General features: G+C 47.7%; 1 protein-coding gene across 1 annotated transcript in view; it reads right to left on the bottom strand.

The window, feature by feature from the left end:
* The window catches only part of Lama3 (laminin subunit alpha 3), an 83,101-nt gene that overhangs the window by 15,657 nt on the left and 49,736 nt on the right, over positions 1–17,708 (bottom strand). Inside the window, exons 26-31 of the mRNA XM_059246069.1 lie at positions 15,051–15,168; positions 14,678–14,818; positions 12,152–12,291; positions 11,059–11,190; positions 9,864–10,017; positions 2,290–2,459 (exon numbers count right to left, since the gene is read on the bottom strand). Coding sequence (XP_059102052.1) covers positions 2,290–2,459; positions 9,864–10,017; positions 11,059–11,190; positions 12,152–12,291; positions 14,678–14,818; positions 15,051–15,168 — 855 coding nt within the window. The remainder of the gene's footprint in view (positions 1–2,289; positions 2,460–9,863; positions 10,018–11,058; positions 11,191–12,151; positions 12,292–14,677; positions 14,819–15,050; positions 15,169–17,708) is intronic.

Raw genomic sequence — 17,708 nt, 5'->3', positions numbered from 1 at the left:
ATGTTAAAACATTTGGGACTGGGGTAGCTTAGGATTGCACACACTAGTGTGACAGCTCATCTTGACTGTCAACTTCACAGGACTTAGAGACACACCCTGCAGCAGTCAGCAGGGGTCTGTCTTCCAGAGAGGTTTAACTGGATGTGGCAGCACCACTCCCTGGGCTGGGATCCCTGACTAAATGAAAAGGAGAAAGTGAGTGCGCATTAGCTGCCCATCTCTCTGCTTCCTGACTGTGGATGTAATGTGACCTCATATTCCTGCTGCTTTCTCTGCCACAGTGGACTGTACCCTCAAACCATGAGTAAAATGACCGTTCGTTCTTAAGTTGCTTTTGCTATAGAGATGAGAAAAATAGCCAATTGTAATGACCAGCTTTCTATCCCCTACCCCCCACTTCACCTTTCAAAATGCTACCTGGATGAGAAAGCATCAGGGTTGACTGTGAGCAGGCCACTATGCTGAATGTATGAAGGGAAAAGATGCTGGGGGCAGGAGGCAGTGGGGAGAGCCAGGAGGTTGTAGGGAAGCAGTAGTGGGGAGAGCCGGGGGCGGGAGGTGGTGGGGAGAGCCGGGGATGGGAGGGGGTGGGGAGAGCCGGGGGTGGGAGGTGGTGGGGAGAGCCGGGGGTGGGAGGTGGTGGGGAGAGCCGGGGGTGGGAGGTGGTGGGGAGAGCCGGGGGTGGGAGGTGGTGGGGAGAGCCGGGGGATGGGAGGGGGTGGGGAGAGCCGGGGGTGGGAGGTGGTGGGGAGAGCCGGGGGTGGGAGGGGGTGGGGAGAGCCGGGGTGGGAAGTGGTGGGGAGAGCTGGGGGTGGGAAGTGGTGGGGAGAGCCGGGGGTGGGAGGTGGTGGGGAAGCTGGGACAGTCAGGGCAGCATCTGCAGATGCCACTTCTTTAAGAGAGGGATTGTTGTCATTAAGGCCAGCTTGGCCAAGAGAGCAGGGCTAGACAATGGAGCCTCCCTTCCCAGAAGTGATGACGTCATTAGGAGAAGGGCCAGCTGAAGGACATCCTGCCTCCTCCTGCTCTGGTCTTCTACAAGTTGAGTTTCTGCAAATGACAAGTTCTGAGTCTTTCCATGGGGTCACTGCTTGCTCAGGCTTTTCCTTTGGATCGTTCTGACTGTCATATCTGTGAGTCATCCTGTGGCTGAGTGGACTTCCAAGGGCCAGTATCCTGTCAAACTATTAACCTGTCCCCATAGTCAGGAAATAAGTATTAACCCCTTTTAACCAATGAGAAAATGGAGGCTAGAGAGAGATGTACCATAACTAAAATGTCAGGCAGACCCAGAAGGGAAATGCAGACTTAGAAAAGACACACTGTGTATGAAGGTCACAAAGATATCTCCGTTTCGAGAAGGCTTGTGACAGGGCACAGGGTAGTCCCCAATTGTCATATTTTTTGGATCTGCTAAATGTGGCAGGCATGATAGAACATAGACCCTTCCGAGGTGATTTCTGCCTCAGGGGACCCCGCAGGACTAGACGGCTTCCTCAGGTAGCGCTGCAGGCTGACGCCCACTCCATTCTCCATAGTGGCCCTATCCCAGCCTCAGGCTCTCCCAGCCTGGGCCTGCCTGCCCCCTCTCTACCACCTTCCACTTCCCATACTAAACTCCTGCCTCTCCAGACCTATCTCGGCATCCATATCACAGAGAAGTGAGCTAGCATGTGACACAGCCAGTGTGTTGCTACGCACAGGCCTCATGAGAACCAAGAGTTCAAGCCAGTCTTTCTGACCCCTGGGCCCTTCTGCCACTGTTTAAAAAATGAAAGTCTGAAGCAATGGTTGGCATCCATTTTTCCTTCAAGACACCCAAAAAGGACAAACCATGCGTCTCTCCTTCCTTCTGACATCATTAGCTAAAAGCATTCTCTAGGAATGTTCCATCTGCACCAAGGCTACCTAAGAGAACAATTTCCCTTTCAATACAGCGCAAGAAGAAAGGTGATTTATCACATAAATAATAACTAGCTTTGGGGGTGGGGCAGCAGCCTTATTTTTAGAACACCATCAATTCTCAGCCAGAGCTAAGCTTATTGTTTGGGCCCTGAGCAGCAGCTGTGGCAGCCACGGCAGTCACATTTCCATTCCAGCTGTGCAGGGGAGAGAACGTGAAGGCCCCCACTCTGTCCTGTGCAGGCTACTGTCTCCAGCAAACTGACAGCACCCCCTTCATGAGACTTTTCTGGGAGAGGCAGGAAAGTGGGCTCTGATTTGGCACTGAATGGAACAAGAAAAAAAAATTTTAAAGAGAAAGAGAAAAAAAAGGGAAAAGAGAAATACCTGGGTTTCAGCAGCTCCCGGGGAAGCTTGAATAGCAAGTGGCTGGTAGGACTGTCCCCAAACTGGAGGGCTCTGTGGCTGGCCTGGGTATTCAGAGGGGGCAGGCAGGCCTTCCCATCTTGCCATGCCTCCATGCTCCTTGGGGAGGCCTGAGGTGCGTCCTGCAACAGCTGTGAGGGAGAGGAGAGAAGGTGAGGAGGGGTGGGGTGGGGGATGGGGGGTGGGGAGTGGGGGGGGGCAGCTGGAGGGCAGCGTGCTTGCCTGGCCCAAATGCTCAGTTCTCCCCACAGCGTCTAAGCGATGAAGTCAGCAGAGAAATAGAAGACTCAGCAAATGGCCCCAAGGGGACCCCCGAGGGTCCTTCCAGCGGGCCACTTGGGTGGAGACGAAGAGGAAGGTGGACACCTAGTCTAAGCTTCCTCACTCTCCTGCACACCCACCCAGCACCGCTCAGGGCCCCAGTGCGCCTGTAGCTTGGGGCCTTTCACCTTCAGGACGCTAGGAATGGAGCTGGAAGACACAGCTTTGGAGAATCCAAACATCCCTTTTCTCTTATTTCCTTTCTGGGGAGAGTACATGTTCCTCATGCCTTATACAAGTCTTCCTCTTTAGGGGAAACCGCTACATCTGGAGCCTGCAGGGATCCAGCATCCCATCCCATCATGGACCATCAGAAGAACCAAGTGTTCTCAGCAGACACCCATTAGGAGGCATCTACAGCCAGAGTAGGACACAGAGCCCAAACCTGCCCCCTCCCCTTAGGCTTCTGTAACGGGGCAAGGAACAGACTGAGAGAAGGGGCAGAGAGCAAGGGCCCTGGACCTGTCCTCACTGCTGTCAGCAATGACTGGGACATAATAATCTGTCCTATGGTGGACAACACTTTATGCTTGAGCATTAACTGTGGAAGAAACTGAGTCTCCAGATTGCCCCCTTTCCTCACATCAGAGTCCAGATTCTGGTGTCTAGGTCTGGACCACAGGGCTCAGAGCTCAATGGGGATCTCCGGAACTCAAGTGAAAGCTGAGGATTTGTCTTGCTAAGTGTTGGTTCAGGAATGACCATGTGACCCTTGCTCTTGGACATGATTCTTGAGGAGAAGTTGTTGGGAAGAGCTGTGGATAAAAGAGCTGTCCTGGCAGAGAGAAGCCCAGGCAGAGAGAAGCCCAGGCAGAGAGAAGCCCAGGCAGAGAGAAGCCCAGGCAGAGAGAAGCCCAGGCAGAGAGAAGCCCAGGCAGAGAGAAGCCCAGGCAGAGAGAAGCCCAGGCAGAGAGAAGCCCAGGCAGAGAGAAGCCCAGGCAGAGTCCGTTGTTCCCCTGCTGGACACTGCTCAGCAAGTGTTTCTCAGAGCCAAGATGAAGCAGAGAGAACTGGGGTCAAGCTTCACGTTCCACCTATCACTGAACTGCCTCCTAGGTGGGATCCTAGCTCCATTTCAGCCGCTGTGAGAAAATACTCTGACAAAAGCGACTTAGAAGAGAAAGCGGACATCGAGGCAGACACCTGAAGCAGCTAATCACATCAGCCCCAGTCGGGAGCAGAGAGAAATGCATGCAAGCATGCTTACAGCTAATCACATCAGCCCCAGTCGGGAGCAGAGAGAAATGCATGCAAGCATGCTTACAGCTAATCACATCAGCCCCAGTCGGGAGCAGAGAGAAATGCATGCAAGCATGCTTACAGCTAATCACATCAGCCCCAGTCGGGAGCAGAGAGAAATGCATGCAAGCATGCTTACAGCTAATCACATCAGCCCCAGTCAGGAGCACGTTTACAGCTAGCTTTCCCCACTCAAACACAGTCCAGGTTCCTACGCCAGGGAACAGCATCCCCACTTTCCTGCTGCTTCTCCCCACACCAGCTAAGGCAATCAAGACAATGCTCACAGACATGTCCCCAAGTCAACCTGATCTGTACAATCCTTCACTGAGACTTTCTTCTCAGGTGATTCTAAGTTGTGTCAAGTTGACAAACAAGTCATCAAGGTAGAACTGTTGTCCTCATGAAAGCCATTTTGCAAGGAATCTTCGGGAGCCATCAGTAAAGAAGTTCCCCAAAACCTCCTTCATAGTCGCGTGTTCCTCTCCAGCCTATCCCAGATAGATATGGTGCCAGAGTGTACACTTCATACCAGCTGTCTGTACAACCAAAGCCAGGCCTGTTGGCATAGGCCTGCAAGTCCTTAGTTACTCCAGAGCTGAGACAGGAGGACAGCAAGTTCAATGCCAGTCTAGGCAACCAAGTTAGACATGGTCTCTAAATGAAAGTAATGAGAGAATTAGGGATTTGTTCCAGAGATGGGATGCTTGTCTAGTGGTATACACACACACACACACACACACACACACACACACACACACCACTACATACACACCCTCCAAACTCCATACACACACAACACAAACACACACAGATTCAGGGCTGCAGAGAGGTGCTGCAGGCCGCAGGAATATATCATAAGAGCTCAGCTGGTTATGGCAAAGTCACTACCTGGAGGAATCAGGGAATTCCTCCAGAGGAAGACAAATCCCAAGGAGTTTTTGGTGTTACTTGACTTGTTATATATCAGCTGTCTTCTGTTATGAAAATCAGGTGTGCCTTCATAGTTTTCCCAGTTGACTTTTCCCTAAGAAGGGCTAACAGTGTGGACTGATCACTCTCTGGACATACACATTCCAGGTGTTTGGAGAACAGCCTCAGGAAAGGCTTTCTCTGGAATCAGATATCTCCCTTGGCCACTTTCAAGGACTAACAGTAATAACAGTTCACATGCTAGTCACCTGACTTAAGGTAAATTCCACAAGGAGACACCGCCTAGGAGAGGTGGACATTAAGTAATAGCTTTACACAATTTAGCTCGACCTCTCCCTTCTTATACCAGGATTTCCAGGGCACAGGGCGGAGAAGAGAAAATACAATGGAAGAACTAGATGGGTAAGAACTTGAGAGGAACAAACTGAGATGGGAAGAACTAGATTGAAGGGCTAGAAGAGAGGACTAGAGGAATGAGATGGAAGATGAGGAAGAGCCAGATGGGGAAGAACAAGATGAGGAAGAAGGAGATGGGAGAGAAAGGAGGAGATGGAGAGGAGCTAAGATGGGAAAGAACTAGATGGATGAGAACCTAGAAGGGGCAGAACTAAGGTGAAGAAATTAAGATAGAACCTAGAGGGGTCAGCAGATAAATGTAGAGAGAAATTGGGCAAGAAAGGAGCTAACAATGAGAGCAGAGTATAAGCTTGTAGAGAGAAACCTGATAGAATAATAAAATGTATGGACTAAGGAATTTTGTGTACATAGATTCATTTCTTTTCTTCAAAGATTAATTATCAGCTGGTTGTAGATTCTTCCCGGACCCTGGGAAGGGACTATCGAGGGGCTGGACCCCCATAGTCCCTGATAGAAAGGGACAGACTACTAAACAAAAACAGCCCAAGCTTGCACACTGTTGGAGATGTTCAATCATACTTATCAGAGCTCTAAGTGAACTGCTTGAATTCAGAGCTATGCTGGGTCCTCTTGAGAACAGAACCCAGCCTGAGGCCTGCCTGGGATCAGCAGGCCCTACTGCCTCCGAGAAAGGGTTCCTTGTCTGTCAATACGCTCCCTCTGACACTGTTAACTCCTCCATTCTCTCATCATCCTTGAAGGAACCCAGGCTCAGCACCACGGCCTCTGTGGACACCCGCCCCTCTACTTCTTCCATGCATCACCCTTGTGTCCTACTGCTGAGCTCTGTGATGGACTTTGTTTCTTTGCTTCTTTCTTCACATCTGGCATCTCTGCCCTGAGAGCAGCCCTGCTCTTGCCCGGATGGCTGTAGTAACTCGCTATCTCGACTCCTTTGTTTACGATTTTCCTACGACATGTCTTCATGAAGCTTGCTGCTAGACTACTGTGCTTTAATCTCCTAAGCAGCTGGAGGAACTCCTTTCAGTAGCTCTACACCAGCCACTGAAAACGTCCAAGTTACATATGTCACCAGCCTGACCTGGCATCAGCGTGGGATTCACATCCCTCCCTCAGCCTCCTTTCTCTATCAAATTTCCCAATGTTTATCAAGATTTTCAAGCCAGCAGAGACTTGAAGAGCACATTCACTGGGGTGATACTATGCCTAATGTGAATTCTGGGTCTATCATTTACCGACCAGGTATTATTGGAAAAGCTTATAAACTAAACAAAACAAAACAAAACAACACTAATCTGAAACCTGACATCTGGACCTGCCTAGTTTTCACTTCCTTCTGCTTTCCCAGGAGTGTGGCGTGAGCAGATCACCATAAGCCTTGTTTTCTCTCCATTGCCAAGCTATTCACAGCAGAAATAATATAGTTTATCTAATCTGGAGCTTGTGCAGGAGAGGGAAAAGTTAGATAATGCATTCACTAACGCCTCTCAGAACAACGGCCCCACTACTCTCTACCTGCCTAGGCCCCCTAGGAGATATCAACAGTTTCCCACCAAGTCTCTCTGCCTGCATGACCTGCAGGTACCTATCACTCAACATGCCACGAACTCCTCTGTTCCTTCTCTTTCTCTCCAAATGCCTGTCCCCCATCTCCACAAAAGTCTCTAGCACCACCATGTAGTCTACAATCTAGACTGGACTAGAATTTTTCTGTCTCTCCCTGCTCTCCCAAATACAATTATTGTCTGAGTTTAACATTCTCTGCCTACTGAGTAATAGTGGAGTCCCTTCCCTCCTCACCAGCTCCACCACCATCCTACTGACTCCTCACCAGCTCCACCGCCATCCTACTGACTTAGTCCCAGTAGCTACCAGCTTAGAACAAACAAAATACATGACTTCATTTCTGAAGGGGCGATTCTAAAGGCAGTATTCTCATCATAGTAAGATAACAGTCCCCAAGTATCCATGAAGTGAATTGTTTCTAAACAGTACAGAACATTTCTTAGTCAGTATTGTCTGTTAATAATCACCACGCAGCTGGGGACTATAGCTGGATGAGCAGCAAATGGTCATTGTTAATGAACACTGTGGCTGAGCTGGAGCAGCATGCTCTACTTGGTCAAAAACTAGTGCTCAAGTACTGAGCTCTCCCGGCAGCCCAGCAGCTTGCTCTTAGAGGGCACAGCCCCATTGTCCACCTTCTGCTCATAGCATAAATTGCTCTTCTGTCCAGACCTGAGCCTCCTTCTTTGTACGATGTGGCTAGTGATATAAGAACATGTACCCACGCCTTAGCACAGTGCCTGGTGGATCAAGGCTGCATGTTCTTCTTATTGTGACCTCAGTTATGGGGAGGTCACCCTGTTGACCAAGCTCAGAGCAAGGCATTTCTTAACTCCAAAGCTTGTGTTTAATTAATGACAATGATCACACTCTTCCTTGTTAGCAACATGACTTCCTTTTGGTCTCTGCAAGACACGAGAATCACCCGGAGGGCCCTGCCAGGTACCTAGGCCCTCTTCAGATGCCTCTGACCTAAGTGGTCATTGAGCATTGTGATTTGAAAACTCCTTGCCTGTTTAAAATACACAGTCCAAGCTAAGCCACTCTGGCTTTGACAAAGCTTGGGTGAATATGTATACCTTGTCATAGAAGTTGCACAAGGGATATTTGTGGGCACATATGTAAGAAGGGGCATAGCTCCCCTAGTCTTGAGAATATCACCAGACCTGCTACTAATGCGTGAAAGTATATGAAAGCAAGGAATCAGCCACAGAAATTCCAACAGCCAAATTAAGGTCTGTTAGCAGCTAGGCAGGTAGCTTTAAGGGCAATTATCTTGGCTTAGGCAAGGGTTGAGGAGTGAGTTGTTGCACCTTTAATACCAGTAAGGTTTCTTTGGGAGCTTTTATTTGTTTCAGATAAGGCCTTTGTGATTGTGGTGGTTTGAAAGAAAATGGCCCCCACAGAGAGTGGCACTATTAGGAGGTGTGGCCTTGTGGCAAAGGTGTGGTCTTGTTGGAGGAAGAGTGTCACTGTGGAGGTGGGCTTTGACATCTTATACATGCTCAAGATACTGCCCAGTGTGTCTGTTGCCTGTCAGATATAGGACTCTCAGCTACTTCTCCAGCACCATGTCTGTCTGCACACCACCATATCCCACCATGATGATGATGGACTGAACCTCTGAACTGTAAGTGAGACACCCAAATTAAATGTTTTTCCTTCATTTAAGAGTTGCTGTGGAGATGGTGTCTCTTCACAACAATAGAAACCCTAAGACAGTGATGATTATCTTTAAATGTCAACTTGGCACAACCTCAAATCACAGGAGAAAAGTCTTAATGAGGGATTGACTAAAGCGGGTCTGTCCATGGGCACAACTATGGGAAATCATCTTGTTAATTGATAGAGGAAGATGCAGACCACTGTGGGTGACCCCATTCCCTAGGCCGAGAGCCCTAACTTGTGTATGAGTGGAGAACTCTAGCTGATCACAAGCAAGCAAGCGAGCAAGCATGCATTCCTTTCTCTCTGCTCTTGACTGTGGAGGTGATGTGACCAACTGTTTCAAGTTCCTGCCTCAACTTCCCAACAATGATGGGACTGTAGCCTGGAACTTTAAGATGAAATACATCCCTTTCTCCCATGAGTGGCTATTTATCACAGTGACAGAAATGAAACTAAGTAATCACTGCAAAGCAAACTGCAAGGAGCTGGTTTAATACAGCCAAGACTACATTGCCTCTCCTCCAGGTGACCCAGAGTCAATGCTGCTCAGGATGGTTGCACTATAATGAAAATTCCTCTGCAGAGGGTGTTTCTATTCTACCACTTTTGGACAAAGGATATATGAAAAAGTCACATGTTGTCTAACTGAGCATGCTCAAGATTGTACCTCCCCTAATGTGATGGAAATATTTTCTATATGATGTACATCAGTTTCCCCAGTGAAAGCCCCATAATTTCTTGGCTTGAGAAGCACTCTTGGAGAATGAGCCTCGATATTCCTATTAGATACAAGTAACAATGTTTCCTTTCCTCTCTTGTGCCCTAGTGGGTCCATTGGTGTTGCACTCACAGAGTGAACTTACCGCATTCTGTTACAGCTCCACTTCTTTGGAGACTGCAAAAATTGCCCAATTCTTATCAAGATACAAAATAAATGTGGAAGAGAAATCACTTTGTCATATTTTTAGTGCACGTGTGTGTACGTTTATGTATACATGACCATGTGCGAGCATGGGGAAGTCGAGGCCAGCGTCAGTCAGATGCCTACCTCTGTTGCCCTCCACCTCAATCTTTGAGACAGACTTTCTCACTGAATCTGGAGCTCACCAATCCAGCTGGACTGGCTGGTCAGCGAATCCCAGGATCTTCACGTCCTCTGTGCCCGATTATAGATGCATGCTACCACACACGGTGCTGGGAATCCGAATTTGAGTCCTCACGTCTGTGCATGACTCTACCACCCTGCTGACTGAGCCATCCCTCAGCCCTGGCTTTGCCATTTTGGTGCCTGTCAACTGCTGCTGATCCTTTGGTGCCGCTTCATGGCGGCCCTAACCAGCAGAGACTGGGGGATGTGCTACCCTCTCCCATCATCTCCCCCTAGGCAAGGTGAGGAGAAGTTAAACCCAAGGCAAGGCTTTGGCACTTACCTGATTGACATCGAAAGTCCTGGCCTTGTTGAGCCTCTTGGGGCCTCTGAACAGCAGAAGGAAAGGCGGCTTGTTTAAACTGCAGCCTCCCAAGGAGGCGTCCCTCTTGGTAGATTTACTGGCCAAATCCAGGACTTGGGGACTCTGTGACAACCTGGAATGAGGGAAAAATGAAAACTATGACCAAATTCTTGCCTGTGGAGGGAGACCCACAAGTAAGCAGAAAGAGCTCGTGGCAAAGGACATTCTTACTGTCATGATTCCTACATGAACTTTTTCATCTGCGCAAGTCACATATGCAAGATAGAAGGGCTCCAGAAAGTTCTGTGGACTTCAAGTATGGCAGGAACGCTGGTTTATTCTTTGAAATGGATATCATATAGAAATATCAAATCAAATCCGCAGAGAGGGAAGTTACAGACATGGCTCAGCACAGGAATCTGGGTGAGCGTCAGGACGCCACAGAAGTCGTTTATGGAAAGATCTGTGTGACGGTGCTTGCTTAGCTGTGTGTGTTGTCTAGCAGAGGCTGTGAGTACACACCTCCTGTCTTCTCTGCTCCCCCCACGCCCTGCTCCAACCACTGGCCTACAAGCTCAAGAGAGCTGCTTTATCAGCTATGGACAGGAGTGAGAACTGTGTGCCTCATCGTGATCCAGAAGGTTCATGCCTGCTGGATGGTCGGAGGGATGATGGTGCCATTTTGGAAGGCTGCAAGTTCCAGCCTAAGGTTCCCAGCCAGAGCCAGGACCTTCCTCTGCTACAGTGTTCTGAATCAGAGACACCAATTAAAGCTTGTATGCGTGGAATCCTGGAGCTCTACTCTTCTGAAAGTCATGGTCAGCACTGTCTGAATGGGTGTCCCCAGAACTGCACAGATCCTCAAAATTCCTTTGCCCTAAAAGCCATGGAAACCTGATCCAATCAAACTGTACAGTCTTGGTTAAAATGAAACCATATAGCATGAATAGTTTTTCAAGGGCCATGATCTGAAAGTTAATTTTTATTAGATCTTTTCCAAGGTCTGAGATGCTAGGAGCTTTTGCTTGTTGGTTTTTAAATGAATTTTGGAAATATTGAGGCAGAATTAGAGCCTTGAGAAATACTAAGAAATCTAATCCAGTAACTGGGTTAAGTGTGACACTGTGCAGGTGGGTGGGCTCTTATTGATAACCACAGAAAAAAGATCCCCCACCTTTGGACAAAAACGTTGCTGATACAACCCTCGAAATAACCACCTCCCAGACGGAGGGACTGTTGGAGATTCGAGAAGCCAGGGAGCCTTCGGTTCCTTCCCTGAACCTGGTCATCAATGAGGAGTCGGAGGCTGAAAAAGGAGAGACACAAGAAAAGGGTGAGACTCCTCACAAAAAACAAAACTGCAACGAAACACCCCCACACTGTGGGCACCATCTACTGACTGACCCAGACTCAAATCTGTCACCCACCACTAGTCAAATCAGAAATGATTTGAAAGTGCAAAGTATTTTTACACACAACACTTCGGCCAAATAATATATATGTACTGAAAATATACATCATAGATATCTGCTCAAGCAATTTTTTAAAAAGGTTTGTTTATTTTTATTTTATGTGTATGTGTGCCTTGCCTAAATGCATGTCTGTGCACCATGTATGTGCCTAGTGTCTGAGGAGCCAGAAGTGGGAGTCGGATTCTCTGGAATTGGAGTTAAAAATGGTTGTGGGCCACCATGTAGGTGCTAGGAATTGAACCTGGGTCCTCTGAAAGAGAAGCCAGTGATCTTAACTACTGAGCCATCTCTCCAATCCCTCAATGAATTTTTGCAACATGAACATATCAATATAGTTTGCATTCATAGAAAGATATCAACTTTCCCAGTACCTCAAGAACACAAATACCTTGCGTTAATTGTAGTTCCCAGCTTCCCTCCCTCTCCAGGAATAACCACCACTCCGAATTCTGAAACAATTGATTTGCCCTGTTTTTAAACCCCTGGACACAGAATCACAGGAGAGCAGTCTCAGGTGTGCATGTCTTCACCACATTTTTGGAGGCCCACCCATGCCATTCTATAAGAAGGTTTGTGGTGGTTCCTCCCACGTTTAGGGTGGGTAGTCCATTTTGAATTTTATCTATCCACACACACCTGACCACTGACTTTACATCTCAGTCAGGACACAGGGACAGAACTAGGAAAGGGAAAACACATAGCCAACCAGCATCAGCACCAGGAAGAGATGATCTGAGAAGCTATGCTGGAGAACTCTGGTGAACTAGACCCCGGCAGCAGAGGCAGTCCACTCACCCTGAGGTGTCGCTGATTACAGACACGTGATGCAGTAAGCCGTCCCCGTAGGTCTGTGAAGACTTGAAGATGGGGTCGCTGCTGTCCCTGGTGCTCAACGCAATGTGACCATCTTCTAAGGTGACCTGCAGGCTACTTGTCTGAAACCATCCCAGAATATACCACCACCAATTAATGTGCATTTAGAGACGACGAATGAACGATCAGAACTAGGCATAAAGCAGCCAGGGCGTTTTGACCCAGATATTTGGTCCTTGCCTCTCGATTGAAAGATAATTTTAAATAGTTCATCTCCTTGTTTATGAATATAATAATGATATGCAGATTACTTCAACATTGATGAATTTGTCAGTCTTTGTCTAGATCTACTTTTGTTAGGCCCACTTGATTTTCTAACCAGATGTATACAACATTAAATCACATCTAATTTCCCCCTATTTTTACTTATTTTGATGAAGTTATTTCTGTCAGAATCCATTCTCTTCTGCATAAAGTTTACAGCAAGGAGTTGATTCATCATCATTCAGAATCTTTTTTCCTATGTAAGATAACAACAATGACTCCTTCTCTGTGATTTTCATAAGTGTTTTATGTTTCGGTCATCATTTCTAAGAAGCCCAACTTTCCATGTCAAGCTGTGCTCATCCAAACACTGGCAAAACATTGACTCTTTCTGTCAATGAGTAACTTAAAATCTATCATTAGTGGTCATTTCAGCTTCATTCAGTTTCTCTGTTGTGCCTAATTTCTGACATTTTCCTTAAGCTGTGTGATATCTGCCAGTTTCTCTCCAGTGCATCCTTACAGCCAGTGACGGCTTTGCAGAACTTGTTACCAGTGGGATCAATTGTGTTTCCTAAATAGCCATTTTTGAACTTGAAAGCAATATCCCTAAGACATTTCTAGAATTCCTGTACTGCACAGGGTTGCTCTAACTTGTTGCTAATCTAATCCTTCCATCTGCTTTCAACCATTTTGTGGAGTGTGTACCAACTGTACTTACATGTGACAGAATTGTGCTGGGTCAGCGCTGGGGACATGGCTCGGTCAGGAAAATGTTTGCCACACAAGGATGAAGACCTGAGCCCAGTTCCCAGACCCACATAGAAAAATCTGGGTGCAGTGGTGTGTGCTCACAATCCCAGGGCTGGGGAGAGGGAAACGGGATGATCTCTAGGGCTGGCTAGGCAGCTTAGCCTATTTGGTGAGCCCTAGGCTGGGGGGAGTCCTTGTCTCAAACAAGGCGATGGCTCCTGAGGAATGATACACGAAGTTGTTCTTGAGCACACACATTCACCTACACATACGTGACCACATGGCCACAAGTGTGCTCACATGTGCATACAGAGAGAGAGAGAGAGACAGAGACAGAGAGAGAGAGAGAGCGCACATTAGGTCAAACTAATGTGCTATCAAGCTTGGATAGACCGCCTCCTGTACTATCTAATGGCACATGTTGTCTCTTTAGCGATCATTTTAAAAGTCTGCAAAAACTGGTAAACAAGTTTACCAAAAGGCAAGTGACCCTCCTAATGGGCATAGCCACAGAGGCAGCCACTGTCATCTTTTAGATCTGATACAAAATATCCGCTGTGATTGGCAACACTAAAGAAACAAACCAAAAACCATTATTTATTTTAAAGTCCCATTCTTCCTGTGAGTGGATTTCTAAGCTGACTCATCTCAGGAGCTATAGAGGGCCTCGTCTGTGAACAGTCTCAGTGTCTCAGTCTCTCTCCCTTGCTCTCATTCTCTCGCTGTGTGCTCCTTTTCTGTGTATGCCCATGTGGTGTGCACTCGCGGGTGCACATGTGTGTGGAGGCACACGGTTGCCTCCAGGTGTTTTCCCTGATTGCTGTCTACCTCACATATTCAGACAGGGTCTCTTACAGAACCCAGAGCTCACCATTTGGGCTGGTCTAGCTCAGGAGATTGAGCCCTAGACTGCTAAGGGGATATCCTGTCTGCTCCCCCTAAGCCGAGATTAGAGGTGGCCTGTCGTGCCCACCTTCACGTGGGTGCTGGGGTGCTGTAGATTCAAATGTCAATCCTCACATTTGCATAGTAAGTAAGCACTTTACTTCCAAGTCACCTCCCCAGCCCCCAAGGGAATCTCTACTGAAGAGGGCACTGGGCCCGATTTCCTCAAACTCTCCAGGGTAAAGATTTTCTGAGGAGTAATTGCTGTAATACAGGATTCTGAAGACCATCTTTTGAAGTTGTAATCAAGAAGAAATTGAGTATAAATCTTAATGTTTTCCTAAGCCACATTATTGCTTATACCTGTTATAGTTCATTTTAACACTTACCTGCAAAGAATGGAAAAGACTGCTCAATACACACAAATCCAGCTCTGTCAATTACTAGGCAGCTTCTAGCTGGGTTCCCTTCAGGATCTGCCCCAGGTGGAGAGTTGCTCACATGATAGCAGATAGAATGCCTAAGTCCTCTACCCTCCAAACCTCTCTGCTGCTCTGGACAGAAACTGTAGAGCCAAAATCTTAACTCAAACATACCACCTCTTACCCGTGTCTGATGACTCAATAATGTACCACTGGGCTGAAAGGTCTGAAACCCAAAAGAGAGCTGGAAGCGGTCAGGCAGGGGCACATCCAAGTTGGTAAAGCTCATCTGTCCTGCTCTGGAGAACGAGGCAGTTCGCACGAGCTGAAATGCAAACATGGAAATCACTGATGTTATAATCGTGTCCTGGATGCCCAGATACGGGCTCTAAAACTGCATCACTTCCCTGAAATGGCGAACACCATCAGTGCAGTCCAGACGGACTCGCGCTTTGCTTTGCCACACAATCAGGTTTCATAGGCATGAAGCCAGCTCACCGCGGCAGCACCATGGCCCTCTGGGATGCAGTGTGTCCCACGCTCTGAGTCCTGCTTACCTTCCAGTCTTCGGAGCACTTCTTGGTGACTCCCACAGTGTCATTCAACCTGACAACACCACTGGTTTTCTTCAGATTCTTCATGCAGCCTTGGAAAGCAGGCGTGGAGATGTTAAACCTGGGGGAGGAGTGTAGAAAGGAGACCTGTCAGGCTGGCCTCCCCAGAAAGGCTGGTTTCCTGGTGCTTCTCAATGGATGGAAAGTCTGTGGATGCGCTGTAACTGCAGGTGATATAGAAATATGTACGTGGGAATTCAAGATCCAGGGGTGTGCTAAAAACCTTCAGGCTCTATTTTACCACAGACCCTGTGAACTCAGCAAACTGTTACTTTTTAGTTCTACTACATTATGGAAAACATGGCTGATCTAATCAACGCCAAGCTGACACCCTGGGTTTGAATCTACCTGCTACCCCCAAACTGTGCCATGTGAGCAAGTGGTTGTTTTGAGGATGAAATACGTTGATGTTCAGAAAGAGCCTGGAGTGATGGTGGACACAACACAGGTACGTGAGAGGCTCAGAGTGGGTGAGGGCTGTGGGCTCTGGAGCTGGGCTGTCTGGCTCAAGGCCTAGGCTGGCTTGACTGGGCACCTTTACTCCTCTGTTCCTCTCTAATCCAAAATGAAAACCCACTATTCTGCTTCATGGGCCTGTCATATGATTAACTTAATATGTGTAACATGCTCAATAACACTTAGGGAAACTGAGGACTCATTGCAAGACAGTAGGGCTATCTATATAGTACCTGGTGCATCACTATTTACCCTACATTACTACCCTATTATCGTTACACCAGCAATTTCTTCTGGCTGTGTGGTGTATGCGTGTATATGTGTGTATGCATTCCTGTGTGTGTGGGTTTGTATGCATGTGCATGTTGAAGCCAGAGGTTAACAATGGATGTCTGTCTCTATTGCTCTCCAATAGACAAGGTCCCTCACTGAAACTGGAGCTCAACAAGTCAGCTAGACTGGCTGACCAGGAAGTCAGAGGCATCCTCTTGCCTCTGCTACCTAGCACTACAATTAAAGGAACTACCATGCATGGCTTTTTTTTTTTTTTAATTTTCCGGAGCTGAGGACCGAACCCAGGGCCTTGTGCTTGCTAGGCAAGCGCTCTACCACTGAGCTAAGTCCCCAACCCCATGCCTGGCTTTTTTATGTAGGTGCTAGAGATCTGACCTTGGGTTCTCGTGTTTGTCCACTGAGCCCTTTACAGAATGACACATCTTCCCAGGCCTACACAATCAATTTCTATAGCAGACCTTTCTGGGAGGCACCCTGCCATTCCTCTTTGGTTGGACTTCCTGACCTATGTGGAGGTGAATTCATGAAAAATATTAATACACATGAACTGACTGAGGTCTAAGCAAATATTAATGTTTCTTTTTTTTTTTTTTTTTTTTTTGGTTTTTCGAGACAGGGTTTCTCTGTGTAGCTTTGCGCCTTTCCTGGGACTCACTTGGTAGCCCAGGCTGGCCTCGAACTCACAGAGATCCGCCTGGCTCTGCCTCCCGAGTGCTGGGATTAAAGGCGTGCGCCACCACCGCCCGGCAATGTTTCTTAATCAAATGATGTACTAAGAAAACCCAGTGCCAATTTCATTATAAATCCCTAAGGCAGCTCTACTAATCCAAATGGAAAGGTGTCCTGCCTTCAGTCTAGTCAGATTCATTATAAACAGCAGAGCTATGTGGAATGTGCATAAATTAAATTTAACTAAAAGAAAAGCACACCTTCGTTGGCACTGTGGCCTACCTATTTTAGAAAGACAGCCTTCACCTTGGAGAGGAGGGATGAATGCTTCAATTTCTGGGGCCGGTGACTTTACAAATTTGTTTATATCCATTCTCTCGGGCCAGCTGAGGGCCTAGGCGTCCACACTTCCTCCAGGATGCAAGGTCTGAAGATACTTGCTAGAGGAACCTGATTATGTCAGGGCAAGTGCTGTTCAATGACTTCCTGCATTGGAATGGATGTGCGTACTCTGGGCCCATCTGCCCACAAAAGCTCATCCAGCTCCCTGGCTGGAGTCAGCAGATGTGAGGGAACTACAAGATCTCAAAGTGATGCTGAGCCCAGTGTCTGTCAGACTCCGGCTGACTGCCACTTTCCTGTAACCTTTGTCTCCATGTTTTACGATTACACTCAAATCCAAGGGGAAATGTCCTGGTTGGTGCCAGGTCCTCTGGCCTTATCAGGAAGGATTTATAGATGGGATCAACAGACACGTGATTCCCAGTTATAATCTCAAGTCACTCAAAGGCCTGAGTCCTCATTCCTAGGAGGCTGAGAGGGAGGAGAGCCATGGTCTCTGCAGTGCAAAGCTTCAGGACACAGCCAGGACTCCACCGGGCCTCGTTCCTGTCAGGTGTGAGCTCTCTGACTAAACCAGGGTCCTTGAGAAGAGCTGTGTGGCTGCCCCTGCAGGGTCCTGCTGAGGCTCTCTAGGCCACCAGCCTGCCAGCATCCCTCATCAGCTGACAGTTGCAGGGGCTCACTGGATGGCCAAACACCTTACCAGATGGATAAGAGGCCAGAAACTGATAAATACCGCGTAGCGTTTTATTTCTGAAGAAACAAAAGGCCAGGTAATATTTCCACGGGCTTCCGTCCACTTCATTTATGTCTCTGCTCTTGGGATTTTAATTAAAGCAA

Source organism: Peromyscus eremicus, chromosome 19 (assembly GCF_949786415.1).
Source record: "Peromyscus eremicus chromosome 19, PerEre_H2_v1, whole genome shotgun sequence".
Taxonomy (NCBI): Eukaryota; Metazoa; Chordata; class Mammalia; order Rodentia; family Cricetidae; genus Peromyscus; species Peromyscus eremicus.
The sequence above is the reverse complement of the archived record's forward strand: the minus strand, read 5'-3'. Positions and strand labels throughout refer to the sequence as shown.